General features: G+C 33.8%; 2 protein-coding genes across 2 annotated transcripts; one reads left to right on the forward strand and one right to left on the reverse strand.

Annotated features, from left to right (window-relative positions):
* The first annotated feature begins 207 nt into the window (after positions 1-207).
* Positions 208-7,889, forward strand: LOC139096901 (thioester-containing protein 1 allele R1-like). Its single transcript, XM_070648657.1, has 10 exons — positions 208-429; positions 533-609; positions 675-748; positions 1,149-1,770; positions 1,826-3,109; positions 4,661-4,928; positions 4,989-6,016; positions 6,214-7,294; positions 7,480-7,633; positions 7,698-7,889. Exons 1-10 carry the CDS (start codon positions 352-354, stop codon positions 7,736-7,738), a joined length of 4,707 nt encoding a protein of 1,568 aa, XP_070504758.1. The 5' UTR covers positions 208-351; the 3' UTR covers positions 7,739-7,889.
* LOC139096942 (thioester-containing protein 1 allele R1-like) lies at positions 7,699-13,118 on the reverse strand. The gene is made up of 7 exons (XM_070648696.1): positions 13,044-13,118; positions 12,683-12,759; positions 12,546-12,622; positions 11,135-11,786; positions 9,474-10,751; positions 9,046-9,307; positions 7,699-8,785 (listed from the first exon to the last, which is right to left on the reverse strand). The coding sequence occupies exons 1-7, from the start codon at positions 13,116-13,118 to the stop codon at positions 8,213-8,215; spliced, it is 2,994 nt and encodes a 997-aa protein (XP_070504797.1). The 3' UTR covers positions 7,699-8,212.
* Positions 13,119-18,027: the final 4,909 nt, after the last annotated feature.

Here is an 18,027-nt window from a genome sequence, read left to right on the forward strand (position 1 = left end):
TTATGGATTTTAGTTGATTGATGAGAACAGCTATGTGGCATTAAGAGTATGCGTGAGATTAAAAATCGAGGGAAAATCCACACAAATACATTCAAAATTAATTCTCTCAATTTTATTCAAATGTGAACATCTCCGAGTGTGATCAGCGATTGGCTACTTGTGGATCAATGAAATGTGTGACTTAAAGACCAATCAATGATGACCAAATTTTACAGTCATCAGATGAGAATGTATAGAAAAGTATCGAGAGATTTACTCAATTGACTTTAATTATTTTTCACAAGCTTATCTCCTCTCTCGGTCAGTAATCAGTCATAAAATTGGAATGTTTGTGATTAAACCTGTTTAAGGATGAACTGTAAAATGAAATTTTTAATATTTTGTGGATTATTTGTGCTTTTAATGCCAACATTAGCACAAAATAGTGAAGTATGTAGCTTGTGCCTGACAATTTACAATCAATAATTAAATTGTGATGAAAATTAATTTTTTTGCTGTAAGTTTTTAAATTTTTAACTTAATTTGGGTTTAGGGAACCTGCGGTAGAGTTGCAATTGGACGTGGAAATATTATCAGAGGAAATTATGCCAAACGTGGACTCTTTCCATGGTGAGAAATCAAAATTTTAATTCTCAAAAATTCTCCCAAAAATGAAATAAATTCTCTCTTAACAGGGCGGCTGTGCTGATGAACAACGGAGAAAAATTTTGTGGAGGAACACTTTTGACAAACAATTTGGTGCTGACAGGTGAGATTAACACTGATTTTTGTCTCTAATAATCACACCAAATTTTCAAGTGCGAAGCTCAGCCCGAGTCGTAAAGTGAGTTTTTTTTTGTTATTTTTACTTTTCTGTACAGTTTTTTAAATCTGCGTTTGGTGTGAATGATGAACATTGCCAATGTTTATCAATGTTTTAACAATTTTTTTCAATAGTTCTCAACGTTTTCGGAGTGTTTTATATGTTTTTTCAAATGTTTGTCAATGTTTTTCAATGTTTTTTGAACAAAGTTTGAATTTGTTGTAACCGTTGAAAAGTTTAAATTACAAAAGTCCGTTAAATGAGGAAATTCATGCATTTGTTGTATTTGAGCCTTACTGGATCTTGTTCTTAACACATTATAATGGTTTCCTATTTCTCACTGTAGCTGCTCATTGCATACACGGCAAGGAAGATCAGTACAAGTATACGACTGATAATATTACAGTTGTTTTGGGTGCACATAACTTTAATGTAGACGAACCTGGACGAGTTTATTCTGAAATTTCAAGTATAAATGTTCATGAAGACTGGAATGTAACATCAGAGTCACATGATGCAGACATTGCAATGCTGACGTTGAAGGAATCTGTCACATTCAGTTCATATATTCAGCCTATATGCTTAATTCCTCCTGAATCAAATATTGCTGAAATATCGGATGGATATGCAGTCGGATATGGAAAGAATCAAAATCAAAACCTTGAAAATGTTCTAAAATATGTTAAAATGCCAATCGAATTGAGCAATGAAGAATGTTTTTATACAAATCCTGCACTTGTGTCATTATCAAGTCGTCGAACTTTTTGTGCTGGTGATCGTAATGGATCTGGCGTGTGCGAAGGTGACAGTGGAAATGGATTATTTGTAAAATATCGTGGAGTTCATTATCTTCGAGGAATTGTGTCAGCGTCAATCGCAGATCCTGAAGGTTGCGATACTTACAACTATGCAGTGTTCACAAATGTCATAAAATTTCATGAATGGATCACAGATATAATCAATCACAGGTAAGCTATAAAAAGAACAATTGTTTAAAATTGAATTAAAAAATTTAAGTTTTAGATTCCAAACGCAGTCTCAAGTATATTTGATCGGATCAAGATGGATAACAGCAAAGTCAGGAAATAAAATTTTCCAAACAATAATTAATATTCCAGGAAATGATGTGACCGTTCAATTTAAAGACCAAAATAATAATATATTTAATGTGAATAATTTATTGACTGAATTTAAGTTTGATGTATTTGAGGTCCCAGAAAATGCCACAAATTACAATTTAAAAATGACGCTAAAATCTCAAAATACTTGTAAGGCACAGTCAGTTAACATTCTTAATGTAGAATCAAGTCCAATAGTTTTCGTTCAGTTTAATAAGCCAATTTATAGCTCTAATGAAGCTTTCATCTTTCGGATATTTATATTGACGAGAAATTTACTTCCGGTTGCTGATTATGGTCCAATTTATATGAAATTTCGAGATTCGGATAATGTCGAAGTTTTGAGATTTAATTCAGCGATATTGACTGACCAATTTGGTGTCTATGAAGACAAGATAAACATTTGGGAACTTTTGAATCGAGGCGCAAAACTTGGAATTTGGACATTAGAAGTGACAGCAGCTGATAGAAAAGTCATCAAAACATTTGAAGTTCAACATCTCAATAATGAAACAGAAGTTTTTGTGGATGGTCCGTCAATTGTTGCATTCGTTGACCGTAAGATGTACCTTACCATCCACACTAAGGATCCATACGACCGTACAGCAGTCATTTATGTCGCAGCTAAATTCATCAATTCAAATGTTAATGAAATTGATAAATTTGTCAAAGAAGTTCCATTGACAGGCCTCAAGACAGTAGTTCCTCTAGATTTTCAGGATGATTTGGACATCAGAAGTCCAACAGTTGACATGGATCTATCATTTACTGTCGAAATAACCGGCGAAAATCCAACATCTGTCAATAAAAACATCAAAATGAGACACATAGGCAGGAACACGATTCAAGTGATCAAAAAAAATTATTTCAAGCCTGGCTATAAATTTCCAATAAAAGTTCGTGTTAAGGATCTCGATGGCAAGCCTGACAATTCATTAAATCAGCTTAAAACGACCATCATGTATGTATCCGGTGTGGTAAATCGACAGACACGCAAACGACCAATTTCTGATGTGAAGGAATTTCATACAAACCTTATGAATGGCGAAGCTATACTTCAACTGGAACCAAAAGCTGATACTAGAAAAATTATAGCTTCATTTGAAATTGCGGACACAGAACATACTGAAGAAATTGATAGATTTCCTGGCGTTGCTGAGTATATGCAGGTTACGATGCTTAATAAAAGGTAAGGATTTGGATGATATTTTTCTATGACTAATTTTACTTAGCCTTCGTTAGTCGATGCCTGAAGCTCGCTTTGTCGATAGCTACCGCTTGCCAAGTACCGATTCCAAGTTCGATACAATCTCTGTCGACAGCTTCTTTCCATGAGTTTTGTGGTCTGCCTGACGAACTATAAATTGACAAGTTTGTGACTACGAACAACACAATGTAATCGTAAGTCAAGTTGTTTCGTCAGCATAATTGTTGATGACTAGAGTAGTAGCACTAAATCGTGAACTTGTCATTTAGGTTGTTTTTGCCTGTTTCTGGTACACTAGGCTAAAGTTTTTTTGATGTATAGGCTTAATATTTTGAACGAATCCTTGTATATGCCTCTAATGCATTCTTCCATGCTCCATACTAGGGGTGTCGATTATTTGGGTTTTAAGGATTTGTACATATCCCAAATCCCAAATAAGAACAAAATATCAGTATAAATAGGCGCATTTTGCTTGATTTTAGGCCAACGCATCCAAAAACAAGTCAAATTTTAACCATATATTGTTAAATACTATTGTAAATCTTGTTTAAAATCCTTAAAACTGCGAATTTTCACTTGAATTTTCTCAAATAGGTTATAAAACTCTCGAAAACGTGAACCTTCATCTTAATTTTTTTTAATTGCAAAAAATGGCAATTTTGGCCAACATTTTCTTAAAAATTTGAAAAATCCTGGAAAGTTATGGCTTTTCACCTCAAATTTCTTATATAAAAGTGAAAATTCATGGAAAATTGTAAGTTTTTGACTGTATTTTCCAACATTAAATTGTTTTGTAAATGTAATTTTCACTTGATGTACTTATAATTAACCAAAACAAATTTTCATATATAATAAAATTTCACTTGGATGCATTTTCAACTACGAGCCGGCAAAAAAATGTTGATCTGTAGTTTTTTTGGCCAATCCTAGATTTTTCTTGTGAGTCGAAGTGGCTCGGTGGCGGAATGGTTTAGTACTTCGGTACATAATTATTGCAACACCGATCCAGCGATCATGGGTTCGAGACTCGGCATGGGAAATTTTTCACGTGTCCTTTTTCGAATCATATGTAGTGGAAACGCGGCTCACAACCTTCCTTTGTAGGCTAGAGACAATAAGCTGATAAAAGCGTCATCAAAGGAGTGGTTCTGATCCCACTATAAACTGTAGGTCTATTGAGTGCAGTGGTCTGGCGCACCCTCACTCGTTAAACAATCATTAGCCGCGAATCGCCCTAGCGCAGCTCTGGATCTTAAAGATCTGAATAGCTAAAGGTTTTTAGATTTTTCTTACCAAATATTTATGAAAATATTAATGAATAATAAAATTATGAAGAACTAAAAAAATAATAATATAAAAAAATATAATAATAATATAAGAGAGAAGATTTGTACAAGTACATGGGTCCAAAACCCAAGTATTTGGGGTACCCCAAATCCTTGCAAAATACCCCAAATCCCAAATACTTGGGATTTGTAATCGACACCCCTACTCCATACACTTTTAATTAAAAACATTTAAATACCTTTTCAGCTCGACAATTGGATCAACAGTCCAAATTAAGGTCCAGTCATCTGAGGAAATGGAAGTTCTACGTCTTTTGATTTTTGGTACTAAAGGTATAATCCACAGTCAACAGTTTGATGACGCAGCAGGAAAAGATCTTTTTGATTTTCCATTGGTATTGACTGACGAAATGAGACCTGAAGCACGTGGACTTGTATACTATGCTAGAGCATCTGACGGTGCTTTGGTTTATGATGAATTCTCATTGAGCATTGGATTTACAATTGAAAATTCGGTGAGTTTGTGTATTAATAGTTAAATTTTGATTTTTATTCCTAATCTGGTTTCATTTTAGCTTGAAATCTCAGCACCAGAACAAGCAGAACCACAGAAATTTGTTGATATAACTGTCAAAACTGAGGAAGATTCTCAAGTATTTCTTATAGTGACTGATGTCAATGCAGCTTTGTTTAATCATGAAAATGAAATCACCAGACCTGCCATTTACAATGAGCTTGTGTATCACCTGAACAAGAAATTTAAGCCAACTTCAAATTATCATTTTGAGAAGATAAATGTATTCATCCTCGATCCAGCTAAATATGGATATGACTGTAATACACCTAAGGATGATGACAATGATAATGATGATTTACAGCCACGCTCAGAAATTGACATGACGTCACATAAATATTTCCCAACAGCTTTAAGTGAGATCATCTATACAGCTTCATCAAGTAATCCACAAACTGTTCAAATGTCATTTCCAGACACAACAACAACATGGAAAATTTATGGAATTTCAGTACATCCAGAAAAAGGATTTACCGTTGCCAAAACACAGCCTGAAATTGCTGTTAAAGCCACAAGAAAAATAGAAGAATTGCGGCTTGAAATCACAGGACCCATGTCAATTATTCAGGATGAAGTACGTGACTATTACATCGTTGCCACAAATGAACTAAAGACGTATCGTAATTTAAGAGTTTTAGTGACTATTGAAAATGGACATTTTATTGAAGAGGTTCCAATTGGAAATTGCCGACAGCATAAAAAATCAACAGATTTAGCATTTCAACTTGATTTTACACCTGAAATTGATGTCATGCACGCACCAATCCAAGTTACTTCACATAATGCACAACCAATAAGAATATCAGCAATAATTAAAGAAAGAAATGCCAAAGCTAATGCAATTATTGAAGTACTCAAGAATGCCAAAAATTCAGTAAAGAAAACGATGTCAAATACATTGGTAGACATAACTGGACAATATCCGAGATTTGAAATGGACCTCGTGAATTCAGATCCATCTAAAAAGGTATATGCGACTATATATGGAAACATACTTGGACCAGCTGTTGATGGATTGGAGAAAATATTGTAAGTTCTTTAAATAATCTGATACATGTATGAAGTATGAGTTAAAGACCATCTCGGGTCAGAAGCTGATTTCTTCGGTATTGGTAAGCTACAGGCATACTTCTTTACCTTGACGTACCTTACCATTACAGGAATTGGCACCAGCTTTCATATTCATCCGATAGACAGTAATTCCAAGTTTACCATTATATTTTTAGATCCAGGAAGATGATATTCGACGAAGATAAAGTACTAAAATTTGGAACAGAAGTTGTCATTTATAAATTCCTCAAGAACCTAGGACTAGCTGCAAGTCCAAAAGCTAGAACAGTTTTCACTAATGTTCGCAACTATTACAATGAATCCAAATTAATTCTCGACAGCCTAATTCAATCCAAATCCATTAATATTTGGTTAGTCGCTTTAATTGCAGATATTATGAACGATGCATCCACAATCATTGAGGTCAATTTTAGTCTAATTGTGGATTCATTGGCATTTATTATTGACCAATTATCCAAAAATTATAACAAATTTCCTTACGATATTGACCTTGACAATCGACGAGACATAAATCGAGGATTAAAAAGTAAAAATCCGCAAACTAAGGATTGGATTGAGCCAACTTTGAGTAAATTGTCCGCAATTCGAGGTGAAGACCATTATAATGCAATACTTGCTTATACTCTTGCATCAAATGGACTATACGACAGAGCAGAAACATTCCTAAATAACGTAAATCCCGCCAACTTAAAAACAGGATACAATCAACGTGATTTTTCCATTAATGTCGAGACAATTTCCTACTTAATTCTTACAAAAATAATCCTAAATCTAGATCCAAGAAACCAGGTCATGACTCTACTTGAACACAGAAGTCCAGACGGCGCATTTTATTCACCATATGATACATATTTGTCACTTAAAGCTCTATCGAAATTTTCAGAATATAGGAAAATGACATCACAAAGATTAATTTTCGAATTGAACCAAAAATATGATGAAGTCTATCCGTTTGAATCAAAAACAATTAATGTTGATGAATATAATCAAAAACTTGCATTTGCTCACATGACATTAGGCTATGTTAATGTGTTTTATGAAGGAACTGACGAGATAATGCCAACAAGTACAGCATTTACCTTAAGACGTGTAAAAGTTCATAAAATTCTTCAATTGTTGGAAATTATTTTAAAGATTAGCTATAAAGCAAGCCAATTTAGCAATTTGGTAGTTGTAGAAGTTGACATACCCGAAGGATATCAATACTTTTCCAATTATGGAAATATTGATGTTTTGGTGAGTAAAATACGAAAAGCACAAATACCCCATGGGGCCGTTCACTTATTACGTTACGCAAAAAAACGAATTTCTAGACCCCCTCCCCCCCTAAAAAGCGAACGTAATAAGTGAACGGCCCCCATGCTATATGTGGTATTATTCTAGTAAGACAATAATTAATCAAAATATCATAAATATTTCAGGACGTCGTTCAAGAAGATCAAAAGGTTGTTTTGTACCTCAAGAAATTCGAGTATTTTGTTGAATATTCGCTGTCAATAAGATTATCAGAAAAACCTAATAGCACCAAGTTCCACAAACCATTATGGATAACAATTTATGACTATTATCGTCCCAGTAAGTCTTATAAATTTGATTCCAATGAACTTTTAAGAGTAATTTCTTCATTTTTATTCCTCAGATGTGAAGGATGTCTTTCAATATGATTTGCTGTGTGTTTAATTTGATTAATTCAGTGATGGGCAACCTTTGTGTCGAGGCACACAGAAATCACTAGAAAATGCCATAAATTGTATGCCGTGTATGATATTGGTCAAGGCTTATCACTAAGGTGTTCTACAAAAACATAAAGGTTGTCCACCACTGGATTAATTGTACAATTTTGTAAATTTTTAAAGCATATTTTCAATAATAATAAATATTAATTTGACTGTTTTTTTACATAAAATAATATGTGTCATATTTTACTTAACTTTCCAGGATTATAGACAAGATTTAACGAATAATTGTCAATAAATCAATGATTTATCGATTTTATTGCTCGATCTCTGATAATTAACACAAATTTACAGTTTTTTTAAATTTACATCAGAGCTCAAAGTCGACTCAAGTTCAAGTTTCAATACGAAATCTGAGTCGACTTTAAGCTCTGATTTACATTTTTATAGGAAAAGTCTTGAAAAAAAAAAACTTGATTCAATTACCAACTACAAACTCTTTTGGTTGTCCAATCGCAAGTCCATAATTCTCATGAATTGAAATGGATTGGACGATCCATGTTGCTGTTGTATTCGGGAATTTAAACAATTTTGTAATATTACCGTCTTTAACACTAAAGCCATTCAAAATATATGATTGTTGATATGTGCTAAGGTCTTTAAATGACTGCTGATTCCTCTTGGGTCTCTTATGGTCATTGTTCTGATTTCGTTGATTAAGTTCAGCAATTGGCCATAAATCGTTATTTTGAATGATTGATGTGTCCCGTTTCCTGTTCTGAACAGTTCTTTGCCTTCCATACTCTAAATTATTAAGTTCTTTCTGTGTACATTTACGCAAATTTGAATCTATTAAGTGAAATGATGCTACATGATTGCCTGTATGATAATTTTTTAAATCTTTTATTACATCATCTACTTTTATATAGTTTCCATCAGCTAAGTATGTTAGACGTTTGTCATATGCTGATAAATAAACCATAGAATCTGGTTTTGTTGTGATACTCATGCTGATTAATTCATCTGCTTGAACTGATATTTGAATATCAATCTAAAAAAAGAAAGGTTTTAACTTAAGTCAAAAATGTAAGATTTAAAATTATTTGAGAAGTTTTGCGCACCCATGTGCGCAAGCTTGCGCACCCATATGCGCGATCTTGCGCATTCATATGCTCAGTCCTGTGTAGGATAATTTGTGCAGTCCTTTACAAATGAATGCATAGAACATTGCTTGATGAGCAGTCCTGCGCAAATAGATTCACATTTCTGCACAAACTGATGCGCAATCATACGCATATTATATAAACTTACTGAATTTCTACTAACTTCATCAGCATCTATGATTGTTTCCCCACGATAAATATTCAGTCTATTTTGGACAAAATAAACTACAATTGTTGAATGTAACAACAGAGGATCGTCTATTGTTATGTCAAATTTACATCCAACATGATATTTACAATGATGTAGATAAGTTCCATAATTTCCGTCTCTTGTCATTGCAGTTCCAATAATTTGATCAAGTTCTGTATCAGCTTTCACATAAATGGTCACATTTTCGCCAAGTTTTGGGCTAAAATAAAGAAAAATTTAAAGGTAAAAAGTGCTGTTGGAGGTTAAACAGGAGAAAGGAGATAGTTTGAAGTTTCTCGCTATTTACACCGACTTCCTCCGTATAGGAAGACCTCCCTGCGGATAGAGAGACCTCCCATCAACTCTGCTATCTTGTCCATACCAACCTTTTTGGTGAATGATCAACAATTAACGAACTAACTTGAACACCAATCCTTCCAATTTTAACTGTCTTCTCATAATAAGCCTCTCCATACTCAATAATAAGTGTCAATTCAACAGCATTGTTATGAACGATAAAATTGTATTGAGCAACACCATTTTTGATCTCAGCATTAGCAGTGATTACTTTTTTGACATTATTTTCAAGTTGACACAACAAAACAATTCTGACAAGCTCATTTGACTTTTTAATTAAATTATTTTTCCAGTCATAAGCATGAATCTTTAATCCAAATGGATATCCAGGTGTAAATTGTTCAGGATGATCTGCGACAATTTTTGGATTATTATCAGCATGAATTGTAAATTGAGTTGATTTTGATGCAATTTTTAGACTTTTGATATCTTGATACAGAATTGTAGCTTCATATTCTTGATTTGATGATGAATTGGACGTTACGATTTTGCTGATGTCAAGCTTTACAGTCTTTATGCCTTTTAAATTTTGAAAATTTTGTGACATTGTTTTTTTGGTGTTGAGACATTTAATCATTAATTTAGCTATTCCAAATACCAAGTCACCATGTGGATATGCAGCATAAAATGAGAATTCAACCAATGAGTTTTGAAGCAGATGAACTTCCTTGACCTTAATATAAACGTCAAATTGTGGTAAATTGTAGGATTTAACTAAAAAAGTTTTAGTTTTTTTGCGACTTTCGGAACGATCCACAATGATATGTATTTCATAATTTCCAATTGATGCTGTTGTGCTTAACTCGAAATTCACATCAAATTCACCAAAATTCCAATCACTTTCAATATCATGAAATTCTACCAAAACATGATTTTTTGAGTCGACGATTGTTACGTTAATAGTATTCATATGATAAGGCTTTAAATATCTGTCAATTACGACAAATCGAATATTCACCGTATCGCCAGGATTATAAATCGGCTTATCTGTCTGAATGTATATGTAGAATAAAGTCGGTTCTGAATCAATAGGTAAGCTTATTGACATACACATATGATGTGTTCCGGTCGAGTTAGTCTCATTTCTATAGAGTGTATAGACTGAATCTAAAAATTTGCGTGTTGTAAGTGGATTTTCAATCTGCATTTGAAGTTTCATTAATTTTTTAGAATTCAATAACACTGTGCTAGTTTTCCCCAATAACATAACAGATATTTCAGTTCTTCTGTCTAAATTCGTTGGCAAAATGATGACATTGGTGTATTTACTACCGTAGAGTCTCATGGGCGTCCATATTGTCAAATATCTGTGTGGAAAATAATTTAATAATTAAATTATTACTAACCTACACCTAACCTACACCTAACCTACACCTAACCTACACCTAACCTACACCTAACCTACACCTAACCTACACCTAACCTACACCTAACCTACACCTAACCTACACCTAACCTACACCTAACCTACACCTAACCTACACCTAAACTACACCTAACCTACACCTAACCTACACCTAACCTACACCTAACCTACACCTAACCTACACCTAACCTACACCTAACCTACACCTAACCTACACCTAACCTACACCTAACCTACACCTAACCTACACCTAACCTACACCTAACCTACACCTAACCTACACCTAACCTCTACATTGTACTACTCGATAGAATCTATACTAACCTGTAAATATCCTCATTAACTCCAGAGTAAACCTTTTCCTTAATCCATTTTACAAATTTAATAACATTTGTAAATATTGAATAGTTGTTGACATCACAATTTAGATGAGTATAAAGCGATGCTGATACAATTCCTCGGATATAATGAACTCCATTATGTTCAACAAATAGTCCATTACCACTATCACCCATACAAACACCTGTACCACCTCTGGTACCACCACAGAATGTCCTTAAACTTGATATTTTGTACAGAAATTCATTTGTATAAAAGCATTCCTCGTTACTGCTTTGTATAGGAGTTTGGATCATTTTAAGGATATCTTCATGAATTTTGGATTCATCTTCACTTTTTCCATATCCAACTGAATATCCCGAAGACACCAATGCAGCTCTCGAGTCAGGATTAATTAGACAAATCGGTTGTATATATTGACTAAATGTCACATCCTGATTTAATGTTAATATTGCAATATCAGCATCAAATGATTCATTTATAGCATCCCAATCTCTATGAATTTGAATGTCATTAACTCCAACAGTAACTCGTCCGATTTCATTTGCAAGACCAATGTTATGGGCACCCAACATGACTGTTATGTTATGAGCGTCAAATTTATATGCATTACGTTTTCCATGAATGCAGTGAGCAGCTGAAGATGGTGAAAAATATGAAATTTTAATTAATTTTGGGTCATTTGATGGTTTTTAGTAAATAGTCCCTCAGAATCTTATTTCCCCAAAACCCTAACCCAACTCCCTCAGCATCTCATTTCCCCAAAACCCTAACCCAACTCCCTCAGCATCTTAATTCCCCAAAACCTCAACCCAACTCCCTCAGCATCGCAATTCCCCAAAACCCTAACCCAACTCCCTCAGCATCACAATTCCCCAAAACCCTAACCCAACTCCCTCAGCATCACAATTCCCCAAAACCCTAACCCAACTCCCTCAGCATCACAATTCCCCAAAACCCTAACCCAACTCCCTCAGCATCTCAATTCCCCAAAATCCTAACCCAACTCCCTCAGCCTCTCAATTCCCCAAAATCCTAACCCAACTCCCTCAGCCTCTCAATCCCCAAAACCCTAACCCAACTCCCTCAGCATCACAATTCCCCAAAACCCTAACCCAACTCCCTCAGCATCACAATTCCCCAAAACCCTAACCCAACTCCCTCAGCATTGCAATTCCCCAAAACCCTAACCCAACTCCCTCAGCACCGCGATTCCCCAAAACCCTAACCCAACTCCCTCAGCCTCTCAATTCCCCAAAACCCTAACCCAACTCCCTCAGCACCGCGATTCCCCAAAACCCTAACCCAACTCCCTCAGCCTCTCAATTCCCCAAAATCCTAACCCAACCTACTAATGGCCGAGTCAACTCTAAATTTGATCTTCTTGCATTTTTACCAGTAAGAACTTTATTATTTGTCAACAGTGTTCCACCACAAAATGCCACTCCATTTGCGTGTTTTAATACTGCAACCCTGTTGAGTATCAAAAATAATCTCTCAATTCTCACCAAAAGTCTAATAAAATTCTCTCACCATGGAAAAGTCCCACGAATTGCGTAATTTCCACCAATAATATTTCCACGTCCAATTATGATTTTACCACATGATTCCTAATTATAGAATAGTAAGTGACATTATATTGATATTATGATATTTTGATGGGGTCTGTTCACTTGTGACGTAACGCATAAAATTGACTTCTTGACCCTCGTCTTCTTTACTATTATTTAAGTCAGTGGTGAGCAATCTGTGCTCCGCGGCACATGATGATGGTAAGTCAAAATTGAATCCGCACACGGCATATGGTTTATGACACTGGTTGCCCAAAGGGAGTCACCTCTAACCAAGCTTTAAAGCATTACGTAATAAGTAAACGACCCCATAATCAACTTACTGCAAATGTATGAACTTTATAGCCATAAATGTTGAATAAAATCAACAAAAATAACAAATGGACTTTTAATGTCATTTGATTAATTGAAACTGATGAATATTCAGTTCATGATGAATATAAACGTGAGATTTAGTCTATATAAGTCTCTCATTTTAAGAGTCAGTAGCTCAATGAGTGACAAGATTGACTGACAAGAGAGACTACAGCTAATATGAATATGCATTTCATAAAGGAGTGAATTGGTCTTACATGTTAAAGGTCGTGGACTCAATTCTAGGACATTTCTGATTTTTGAAGCTTTTTGTTCCATTTTACTGTTCTGGTTATCAAGTTCGGTTCGTGGGTTGAGTGCTGTTATGAGGTCTATGGCACATAATGTGCATCTACAGCTAGATATACGAGGATATACCAGTATCTGGATGACGTAATCTTGCACACACGAATTGCAACTGGGTATATTGTAGGGTACATCAGGTCTTATGACGTACTCGTGTCCTTGATATGTGCTGAGCTTGGAAGTGCTTCAGATCCCACTATAAATTGAAGATCTAAAGGATTTGAAATAGCAGATTATTAATCTCAGTGTATTTAGCTCATAAAGGCTTAATGTTCACTCATCATTAATTCTCAAATCTTCTCTCTCTCTCACTCTCTTATGGACAATAATCAGTCATAAATGTGAAATCTTTGTGATTAGACGATTAATTTGGCAGGAATGAAATTTTTTAAAATTTTAATATTTTATGGATATTTTGTGTTATTGGGAGCTCAATATACTTCAGTATGTAGCATGTGATTGTCAATTCGATTAATCGACTCAATATTTGCGTGACTTGTTATCATGCTGGACATAATGTTACAGCCATGTCAGCTGTATTTGGATCTGTTAATCGATTTGTGTCATTTAGAATCAATAATAAAATTGTGACAAAATAACTACAGGAAACATGCGGTACAATTCAAATTGAACGAGGAACTGAAGGAGATTATGCCAAACGTGGACTTTTCCCATGGTGAGAAATTTAAATTTTAATCTCAAAAATTCTCTCAAAAAGATTAAAGAAATTCTCTCTTCAGGACGGCTGTGCTGATGAATAAAGGCGGAAAAAAATTTTGTGGAGGAATACTTTTGACAACTGATCTGGTGCTGACAGGTGAGACTCAACTCGTTGAGAGCTCTGTATTTTTTGAATTAGATTAATTGCTCAGTTAATGCGGAAATACACAATTTTTCATTTTGATAATTATTTTCAATGTTTTCACAATGTTTCTAATGTTTTTCATTATTTTACAACGATATTTAATGTTTTTTGCAATGTTTATTGATAGTTTTCAATGTTTTCACAATGTTTTCTTAATCTTTTTCAATGTATTACAATATTTTAAAACGATATTTAATATTCTTACAATGTTTATTGATAGTTTTCAATGTTTTCAAAATGTTTTCATAATGTTTTCTTAATCTTTTTCAATGTATTACAATATTTTACAATGATTTTTAATGTTTTTACAATCTTTCTAGAAAGTTTTCAATGTTTTCACAGTTTTTATTAATGTTTTTCATATTTTACAACATATTGCAACAATATTTATTGTTTTTACAATGTTTATAGAAAGTTTTCAATGTTTTCACAGTTTATATTAATGTTTTTCATATTTTACAACATATTGCAACAATATTTATTGTTTTTACAATGTTTATTGATAGTTTTCGAAATTCTAACAATGTTTTTACAACGGTTTAATTTTTTTTTCAATGTATTGCAATGTCTTCTGATCAAAGTTTGAATTTTTGAAATTATAAATCCATTAAATTGTTGTAAGAGTAGATTGACTTGATCTAGTTCTTAAATAATATTATTAAACTGTTTATATATTATGTAAATGGTAATCAAAAACTGATAGCTGGGTCAAAAATGCGATTAATTTTCTCGATCAATAAGACGTAGATTTTTCAATGTTTTGCTATTTCCCACTGTAGCTGCTCACTGCATACACGGCAAGAAAGATCAGCACAAGTTTACAACAAATGATATTACAGTTGTTTTGGGTGCACATAATTTTAATGTAGATGAACCTGGACGAGTGTATTCTGAAATTTCAAGTATAAATGTTCATGAAGACTGGAATGTAACATCAGAGTCACATGATGCCGACATTGCAATGCTGACGTTAAAGAAGCATTTCCGATTCAGTTCATATATCCAGCCTATATGCTTAATCCCTCCTGAATCAAATATTGCTGAAATATTAGATGGATATGCAGTCGGATATGGACTGAATCAGAATCAACAGTTTGAGAATGGTCTAAAATATGTTAAAATGCCAATTCAGCTCAGCAATGAAAAATGTTTTTTAACAAATCCTGTACTTGTGAAACTGTCTAGCCTTCGAACATTTTGTGCTGGTAATCGTAATGGATCTAGTGTTTGTTTAGGTGACAGTGGAAGTGGATTATTCGTAGAACATGAAGGTGTAAATTATCTTCGAGGAATTGTGTCAGCATCACTTTCATTTAATTTAAAATGTGATGCTAACAACTATGCAGTGTTCACAAATGTCCAAAAATTTTATTATTGGATTACAAATAGGATCAATGAAAGGTAAGAAACAGAGCTCAAAGTTGATTCAATTTTATATAAAATTCGGACCAACTTTGAGCTGTGACAAGAACTATTGTATTAAACAAGATATGTAGATGTATAAAATTGCATATAAATTAAAATTTAATTAATTAAAAAAATTTCATTTTTAGATTCTTATATATAACGCAATCTCAAGTATATTTAATCGGACCTAAACGGATAACAGCACGATCTGGAAATAAAATTTTCCTAACAATAAATAAATTCATAGATACTTCAGGAAATGATGTGACCGTTGAAATTCAAGATTTATTAAAAAATACTGTAAATAATGTAAGTATTGTGAATGATGCTAGGTCTTAAACCCAGAAATGATAAGCGCAAACATCACTTTAAAATATAAGTCCAGAACATAATGCCAGGAGTAATTGTTTGTGGCATTGTAATCTGCTCGTGTAGTCCATAAGGATAAGTGACATCTGGACTTATAATTTCGCAGATTAAAATCTAGGAACTTGTGAATAAGGTTTCAATATATTCGTATTTTTAATTGATTAAGTGACTTTTATAATGACAGGTCCCAAAAAATGTCACAAATTTCAATCTAAAAATGACGGTAAAATCTCAAAATACTTGTAAGGCGCAGTCAGTTGACATTCATAATGTAGAATCAAGCCCAATCGTTTTCGTTCAGTTTAATAAGCCAATTTATAGATCAAGCGATGCTTTCATCTTTCGAGTATATATATTGACCAGAAATCTACATCCAGTTGCTAATTTTGGTCCAATAAACGTGACATTTCGAGATTCGGATAATGTAGAAGTTGTAAGATATAATACAGTGATACCGACTAACCGATTTGGTGTCTATGAAGAGGAAATAAAAATTTATGAACTTATGAATAATCGAGGCGCTAAGCTTGGAATTTGGACATTAGAAGTGACAGCTGCTGATAGAAAAGTCATCAAAACATTTGAAGTTCAAGCTCACAATAATGAAACAGAAGTTTTTGTGGATGGTCCGTCAAGTGTTGCATTTGTTGACCGTAAATTGTACCTTACCATCCACACTAAGGATCCATATGGCCGTTCAGCAGTCATTTGTGTCTCAGCTAAATTCATCAATTCAGATCTTAAAGAAATTGATAAAATTGTCAAGAACGTTCCATTGACAGGCATCAAGACAGTAGTTTTTCTAGATTTCCAGGATGATCTGAACATCAGAAGTCCAACAGTTGACATGGATCTATCATTTAATGTTCGAATAACCGGCGACAATCCAACATCTGTCATTAAAAACATCAAAATGAGGCACAAAGGCAGGAACACGATTCAAGTGATCAGAAAAAAATATTTTAAGCCTGGCTACAAATTTCCAATAAAGGTTCGTGTTAAGGTTCTCGATGGTAAGCCTGACAATTCATTAAATCAACTCAAAACGACCATCATGTATGTATCCGGTGTGATAAATCGACAGACACGCAAACGACCAAATTATGTTATGAAGGAAGTTCATACAAACCTTAAGAATGGCGAAGCTATACTTCAACTGGAACCAAAAGCTGATACTAGAAAAATTATAGCTTTATTCGAATCCGCAGACACAAAACATTCTGAAGAAATTGATAGATTTCCTGGTGTTGCTGAGTACATGCAGATTATAATGCTTAACAAAAGGTAAGTAGCTCATTTGTAAGCCTTTGTCGAAGTGTAAACAACCTTTACTGGTAATATATTCAGTAGAGTTCATTAGGGGATACACAGAAGTTCGGCAGAGCACCGCAGTTCTGCATTTTAGATGGGCAGGACTGCAGTTTTCTGCTCTGCGTTACAGTTCATGTATTTTTAATAATTCTTTTAGCTCAACAGTTGGATCAACAGTTCAAATTAAAGTCCAGTCATCAGAGAAAATGGAGGTTTTACGTCTTTTAATATTTGGTATCAATGGTACAATCCACAGTCAACAGTTTGATGAAGCAGAAGGGAAAGAAGTATTTGATTTTCCAGTGAAATTGACTGACGAAATGAGACCTGAAGCACGTGGACTTGTATATTATGCAAGAGCATCAGATGGTGCTTTGGTTTATGATGAATTCTCATTGAGCATTGGATTTACAATTGAAAATTCGGTGAGTTTGTGTATTAATAGTTAAATTTTGATTTTTATTCCTAATCTGGTTTCATTTTAGCTTGAAATATCAGCACCAGAACAAGCAGAACCACAGAAATTTGTTGATATAACTGTCAAAACTGAGGAAGATTCTCAAGTATTTCTTATAGCAACTGATGTCAATTCAGCTCTATTTGATCATGAAAATGAAATCACTAGACCTGCCATTTACAATGAGCTTGTGTATCACCTGAACAAGAAATTTAAACCAACTTCAAATTATCATTTT

Source organism: Chironomus tepperi, unplaced genomic scaffold, assembly GCF_022539635.2.
Source record: "Chironomus tepperi strain 1889 unplaced genomic scaffold, CSIRO-AGI_Ctep_v1 contig_409, whole genome shotgun sequence".
In the NCBI taxonomy this organism is placed as follows: Eukaryota; Metazoa; Arthropoda; class Insecta; order Diptera; family Chironomidae; genus Chironomus; species Chironomus tepperi.

What these genes read in the sequence shown, in the direction of transcription:
- LOC139096942 (XM_070648696.1), bottom strand. Translation starts at nt 13,118, where the DNA reads ATGACATTAAAAGTCCATTTGTTATTTTTGTTGATTTTATTCAACATT. An exon ending in AAATAATAAAGTTCTTACTG is followed by an intron (nt 11,787 to 12,545) that starts GTAAAAATGCAA and finishes CACCATCTTCAG; the next exon opens with CTGCTCACTGCATTCATGGA. An exon ending in GTTAATGAGGATATTTACAG is followed by an intron (nt 10,752 to 11,134) that starts GTTAGTATAGAT and finishes TTTTCCACACAG; the next exon opens with ATATTTGACAATATGGACGC.
- LOC139096901 (XM_070648657.1), top strand. Translation starts at nt 352, where the DNA reads ATGAACTGTAAAATGAAATTTTTAATATTTTGTGGATTATTTGTGCTT. An exon ending in ACAGATATAATCAATCACAG is followed by an intron (nt 1,771 to 1,825) that starts GTAAGCTATAAA and finishes TTTAAGTTTTAG; the next exon opens with ATTCCAAACGCAGTCTCAAG. An exon ending in GATGGATTGGAGAAAATATT is followed by an intron (nt 6,017 to 6,213) that starts GTAAGTTCTTTA and finishes TTATATTTTTAG; the next exon opens with ATCCAGGAAGATGATATTCG.